General features: G+C 36.4%; 1 protein-coding gene across 2 annotated transcripts in view; it reads right to left on the bottom strand.

The window, feature by feature from the left end:
* Positions 1 to 3,675: 3,675 nt before the first annotated feature.
* Positions 3,676 to 7,453, bottom strand: part of LOC123699409 (transcription factor SOX-4-like) — an 86,050-nt gene continuing 82,272 nt past the window's right edge. For both annotated transcript variants that reach the window (XM_045646357.1, XM_045646358.1), the window contains exon 2: positions 3,676 to 6,550. In XM_045646357.1, the coding sequence (XP_045502313.1) occupies positions 5,837 to 6,550 (714 nt within the window). In that variant the 3' untranslated portion in view covers positions 3,676 to 5,836. The remainder of the gene's footprint in view (positions 6,551 to 7,453) is intronic.

Here is a 7,453-nt window from a genome sequence, read left to right as displayed (position 1 = left end):
TAGTTGTTTAATGCCAATTGTACACCGGGAATCGAACCCAGGATCTAATGATTCTTTTACTTTAGGAGCAAAGAGGATTTTAAGTTGTATATGATACAGGCGCTTATGTCAATTAATATTAATTAAGTTGTTTAATGCCAATTGTATATCGGGAATCGAACCCAGGATCAAATGATTCTTTTACTTAGGTACTACGCTCCGTAGAGGATTTTGAGTTGTATATGATACACACGCTTATGTCAATTAATATTAATTAAGTTTTTTAATGCCAATTGTACACCGGGAATCGAACCCAGGATCTAATGATTCTTTTACTTAGGTACTACGCTCCGTAGAGGATTTTGAGTTGTATATGATACAGACGCTTATGTCAATTAATATTATTGCTCCATTTGCTTACAACTTGTAATTTGTGAAATGAAAAAAGCCACTTATGTAAGATATAAGAAAAAAAAACCTGTTTTTTTTCTTGTTGTTTGTCTAGTAAATAGTTTATCATCTGTATTGGTTCATTAAGTTGCTTAGCGCCAATTGTGTGCCGGGAATCGAACCCAGGATCTTATGATTCTTTTACATATTACATAGAGGATTTTGAGTAGTATAAGATACAGGTACTTATGTAAATGAATATGGCGCCATTTATTTACAACTAGACTAGTGAGTTGTTTATCATCTGTATTGATTGAGTTTTTTAATGCAAATAATTGTATACCAGGAATCGAACCCAAGATCTAATGATTCTTTTACATAAGGAGCATAGAGGATTTTGAGTTGTATATGATACAGGTAGTTATGTCAATGAATAATAGCTCCATTTGTTACTAGTTGTTATTTGTGAAATGTAAATTTAAACCACACCAGTGTATGTGTCACATAATATGTATAAAAAAGTCTATTTTTTAATTGTTACAAAAAAGGATAGGAAAATAAAATGCCGGTTTTAAAAACTGGATGATTTATTTTTACCATATAATAATATATATTCATTATTGAAACAAAGTACGATACAAAATGTACACGTTTGCCTTACTACTACAGTAATGTTACTTCATACTTAACATTTTAAAAAACTACGTACATTATATGCAATAATAGTATCTTAGAAATACAAGATAATAATTTATACACCGACGAGGAATCGGGATTCCTCAACTTATCCTTACAAGAACGAATGTCTGCTTGCCCAATGAAAATACCCACTCGGGCTTGAATCGGTTCAAAGCATCTACATCACATCACATTATATACATTTTAGAACCAATGTTATCGAAAACAGAGTTATTTGGTCTGCCGAAAGCCATAGTGCTACTTAATATAGAGATCCATCGGTAACGGTGTCTAACAGCATCAATTATTTTTGGTATCAATTGAAAAACAATCTAATAAAAATCAGGTATCAATCATGGAAAGGCCACCGTAAGTTGATCCGAAGCGACTGCTACAGAACGTCTAAATGAACACAAATATCTGCCCGAATACTTCTAGACTAGAAAACTTCACACGAGCGAGTCTAGTGTGGCCTCACAATAAGCTATTTACAATACAGAACTACAGAAATGACCGTGAAATCAAAACTTCAGTCCAATCATTAAAGCCATGCTTTTTAGCTTCGAAAATAGAAATTCGTTTGGCATTATGCGCTTTACAGTTTAAGCACACACTATTCCAAAGGGTATACGTATGCGGCTAACAAACTACCTTAAAGTTACGTGATAAAGTTTAATGGACCATTTTTTTTATAAAATTTTCGTTTAAATTATAATTTATTTACATTGGAAATGAATGGAATATGTCTAAAATTATAAGTTTTGTTGCTGTGTACTAAAGCATACAAACGCTGAAAAGTTTGACGTGTGTATGCGTTTAGTACATTGGGTAAAAATTGTTCCATACAAGGGGACACCTAGATACATCAGCAAATATGGAACGAAACACTATCACGCTTACAATGTTTATTTTTACTTTAATATTAATTATTATTATTGTTACACCTACGTTAGTTCCTTGACTTCATTGTGCGAATTTTGTTTTTTATATTTAATATCATTATCATTATTTATAATACCAATATTTATGACACAGCTACGTCAACAAGATCCTTAATACGGTAATACGCAAACGCTACAGTTTGTTGTCTTATTCATTAATATTAATTGGTTAATATTGTTTACGAATTATAGTTATAGACACCAATTATAATTAAGTAAGTGCTAACAGAAAGCTGAAGTTCGTTGTGTCTCAAAGTGGAAAAGATTATAAACCTTATAGAAGACGCTTATCCATAAAATCAACAATACATACATATGATACAAGTAATATAATTGTTCAAATTTCACAAACAACATAACGAGAATAATTTCAACCTTTTTTTTCAGTTCTGTGAATAAATCACTAACATTTTTAAAACGAATTTAAAAGACCTATTAATATACATAATAATAGTACAAGCTTATATTTTTACAGTGATCTTATTTGATTCTACACTCACGTTTATTTCGTGGTTACACAGATACAAGAGGAAAACAAATCTTTCATTCTCTTATCGGTCGATTTATTATTTTGATTTCAGAAAGAAAATCTATATTGTTTTTCAGCAAAGTAAAAACAATGTCTCGTTTAAGATTCATAATAAAATAAACCAATTAGAATGAGAGTTATAGAAAAGTGAAAGAAGTTCTAAGAAAGAGTAAATGAAATATAGAGATAGCTTTTGAAGTCCACAACAATTTCTTTCATAAAGATACTTTATTAATTACGAAACTACAACAAATACTACGTCCTCTATGATATTTCATTTCTTTGAGACGCATATATTTATAATCTAATATTTCTCACAGTGTCGCTTTATTTTGACTTTTTTCAATATAAACAATTTTAATACTTATTTACATTTATTACACTTACATATTTGAAAAGACAAAGGCTACTAAGATAAGAAGCCTATATTCAAGCAAAGAAAACACACGTGGGACAACTTACACCGACAACGGCGAACAACGTTTACAATCTAAATTTTTAAACGAAACATCAAACCCTGATAAGTCCAAATATTGAACCTCAACAAGCGCTACATACATTAAATTCGATGTTGTTTTAAAAATACTCAGGGGTTCATTAATAACCTTCTCTCGAATCCAAATTACAATCACGCATTGCAAGAACTTGAGTGGTAATAAAGTTTAATCCATGTGTTGTAATTTAAACCAGAGAGAAGGTTTTACACTAATTTGAGCGTTCTCGTCACTATAAGTTTATTGCTTTGAGTCGTTGAATCCAAATATGCAGTGAAAGCAAAATTTAGCATGTAAGAAGCCATAAAAATAAACGACAGTGGTAAAACTGAGGTGTATTCAAAACGTACTCGCACGAACATTCTCGTAAGTCTGTTCCAAACTTATACAGAAGTAAAATTTTATTGTCCAAGTTTCAAATACTCGTGAAATAAAGCATACAAAACGTGAATGTGAATATATTGAAATAGTGTGCAGTACATACGGAACAAGTGATAACTGCGTTAAAAACAACCGACTTCAAACTTGCACTTGCAAAAATGCCCATAAAATAAAAACTACTGGGCCTATCCGAATAAAATTTTTATAGGACCAATTCGACACCATCCCACATCGAACAAAAAAAGAATCACGTAAATCGGTTCAGAAACCTCGGAGTAATCGGTGTACATACATAAAAAAAAACATACCAGCCGAATTGATAACCTCCTCCTTTTTTTGAAGTCGGTTAAAAATTGATCAGACGTAACATGTTTAACATAAAATAGATACAACTGAATGTACACATTGGTAGAACTCGTTATCGTAAGGTTTAAAAGCAAACAATACAAAATGCAAACCTGGTAATTGAAAATCTAAGTGTTAATAATTTCACATCGATATAACAGCAACTACATCTACTCGCTTATAAAGATAAATTTGAGCATCACTAAAATATACATTTGAAATCGAAATTTTTCTTAGGCACGAATTTATTTTTTTATCTTTTATAAAGTATCGATTGTATATATAATATATCATATTGCCCTACAACACACAGTAGATAGTATAAATTACAGATTTGCAATACAAATAATGTATAGATAACACGTTTTATGCATCTTTAAAAATAATTGGATTTCGTAGACACTCACTAAGTACACGAAGTTTTTACAATATGTTTATAAGAATATAATAGTATAAGTAAAGCATTTTGTTTTTTATGAATAGAGCACAACGGATCCCTTATTTTATATGTGGGACACAGATTATCTACAAATATGGATTTCGTTATCTGAAGTAAAGTTTACACCGAGTTTACAAATATCTTAAAACGAGAGAGGCTAGTTTGTATATAGTACGCAAATAACTGACATGATTTTCAATGAATTGACAGTTTATGAAAATACAAATAGTTTTGTTGAGCGCTTTGCTGTGGTAATCGAGACGGGCTGGGTTGAAAATGTAGCTATGTTCGTAATTACAAGCCCGATTGCCACAGAGAAGCAAAATATCAAAAATATGTCTTGTTTTATCATTAAGAGTTATGCCCAGTTCTAAAAATAAAAAAAGTTCGAGAAGCTAGCGCTGCTAAAACTAATCTATGCGATATCAGTCTCCACTATATATCCTTATAATTTAGAAATTCCGTAAAGTAAATCACAGAGTATGAAACAGCAAAATATTTGAGTGAAACCGAGCTATAGTTTTGTTCGATTGACTATAACCGTCCCGCGATACAGTACGTTCCCTTCATTGATATGTATCTTTCTATAGACTTTGTGAAGCATAAAGACCAAAGAAATCAAGGAGAAAGTTGAAGTGTCCCTTAGCATCGATCCTGAGGTGCCGTCGTAACTTTACATTATACCTTACCATCGTACGTAGAAACCTTATCTTAAGCAACCTAACGTATATATAGCGAGACATAGAGACTCGAACCTACGCTCCCCGAGCCGTGCGTCCAACGAAAGGTTTGGAAGGAGTCACGCGCGCAACGGTAAAAAAGATAACCGACAAAAGTGGTACGCGCGTGGCTCTTTGCAAAATGCGAACACGGCAAGGGCCCTTCCCAAAAATAGCTTACTCGAAATCCCGCACTCCGAAATTCTTACCAATGACATTCCGATCAGCTTCCGCCAGTAAATCATAATCCAACTATCATCTATGTGCATCAAAATATAAGTGAACTTACGTACGAACGCAAGAGAAGATGACTATAAACTAGTTTAATTTTCTATTACGAATTATACATGTTTAGTTAACGTAAATAAAAATTGTCTACAGGGTAAAAGTTATAAAATAAAGTAAGGGAGCGAGGGTTGCAAACTTACTATAAAGAAGCCAACTCGAGTAATGTACACTTATAGAATATACGGACGCGACAACGCGGTGCGAGCGTGCGGCAATGCAAGCTCCGCGGCTTGCTAACCAGGCGACGGAGAGTAAGACGGATTATTTACTGAGATGCGTCTGAGACGTGCCGTTTGGAAATCACCCCGATAAATTTGAAAAATCAACGAAAGCAACGGTTTAAAAGAACCAACTCACAGCCTATATTAACCAGATCCGACCTCGCGTTTCCAGGACGCCGGCTTAACTTTCTAAACTAAACGATAAACCGAGAGAACCAAGGTGAATCGGCCACGTGGCCGATCGGCGAACTAAACACACTCGAAACCTTATTAAATAACTTTGTACATTGAATCCAAATGTCGACACGTCAATTGGATGTAGGCACTCTCTAGGCGGGGCGGCGAGCGGTCGCCGCGTCGTCGGCCCCCGTGTGGCGGCTCGAAAATGAGATCAGTGGTACCGGCCAGCGGCCGAGGCGACCCTACACCGCTCTAAGACGACGTGAGGTACGACGAGAACGCGGTCTCGTCCCAGGCGCTCGTCACGCCGATCTCGCTCAGCATGTCAGACACGTCCGGCGTGCAGGAGAACTCGAAGTGCGAGCCCGAGGAGGACGACGCGGTCTCGAAGGACTCCATGTCCGTGAGCACGTCCAGGTCGACCTCGCAGTCTGCGGGCAGGCGGAGGAGGTCCGTGATTGAGTACAGGTCCGTCAAGTCGGTCTGCTCGCGACGGGAATTGTCATCGTACAAGCAAGCTGATTCGGGAGAATCTGGCGAGCCAGCAGGAGATGCGGGCAGAGCTGGCGGTGCGGGCGTCTCTATGGGCATCATCGGGACGCTGGGAGGTGTGGGCCGCGATCGCCGTCTGGTAACGCCTCTGTTGTTATTCGTATCGGCGCGTTGTTTGCGCTTCTGCTTAGTGACACCGCCGTTCCTCTGCGCCGGTTTCGCAGTCTTCTTGCGAGGCCTGTACTTGTAGTCAGGGTACTCTCGCATATGGAGCTGCCTGAGTCTCTCCGCCTCGTCGATGAAGGGTTGTCTCTCTTCGTCGTTCAAAGTTTTCCAAACACGGCCGAGGTTTTTGGATATTTCCGCGTTGTGCATGTCCGGTGTTTGTTCGCATATTTTTCTGCGCTCAATCTGCGACCAGACCATGAATGCGTTCATCGGCCTCTTGATGTGGTTCGGATTGTTCTTTTTCGTCTGCGAACAAAGAGAGAAACTATTAATAACGTAAAAGGTTCCCTAAATTAATGGTCGAAGTGGAATCTATTAAGTAGATTTATGGTTGAAACAGAAAATCGGTGTTATCAGTTAAAATGTAGAGAACGTGATTATTATTTCAGGCATGTCCGATCTGGCGAGCGCTGGCAAAGAGCTGGCTACCGAATTAGTATGCATGACGTGGTACCATTAAGTTTGCGTCCTTACTATTAATGATATTGTTATCATAGGAATTATTACTATTATTACAAACAAGTCTAAACGTAATAAATTGTAATGAACCGCTGGAAAATTTTATATAACACACCAATCGAATGTGTAATTGGATAATTCGATTTCACGAATGGTGCATGTTACGCGTGACCCAATTTTATTTCTATTTCAAATTATCTGGTGCGTAAATGTAATGTGAAGTGCTCTTATTCGCTTCCGCGTCTCAATCGAATGTTATAAAACATTGAATCGAATCGCCTAACGAGGATATTAAAGGACGCAGGAAGTCATTATCAAATCGTATAGGAAGCGTTGAGGACGCTCCGATATTACGATATGAGGGATTATTGTTGATCATTTTTCTCTTACGTCAGGAACGAATTTCAAAGCATATTTCGTGGCATGGAAAACTTTACGATATTATCTTCGCGGAGGAACAAAAACAACACCGCACTTTAAGAACATAAGCGAATATCTGTTTTATTATTCAAATCTTACTTTCGCTAAACTCGGCCTAGTCCCAGTGGAAACGACGAGGGGGAAAAAATCTCACTCGACTTTATATTTTTTGCTCGTCTTATTTATATTCAGGACAAAAAAAGGGTTTGTCAGATGGCGACTAAATCAAGTTTGGCACGCCCACTGCGACTTTCAAGGTGAACTAAACTG

This window comes from Colias croceus, chromosome 17 (assembly GCF_905220415.1).
Source record: "Colias croceus chromosome 17, ilColCroc2.1".
Taxonomy (NCBI): Eukaryota; Metazoa; Arthropoda; class Insecta; order Lepidoptera; family Pieridae; genus Colias; species Colias croceus.
Note: the sequence above shows the minus strand (reverse complement) of the source record. Positions and strands in the feature narration are given on the sequence as shown.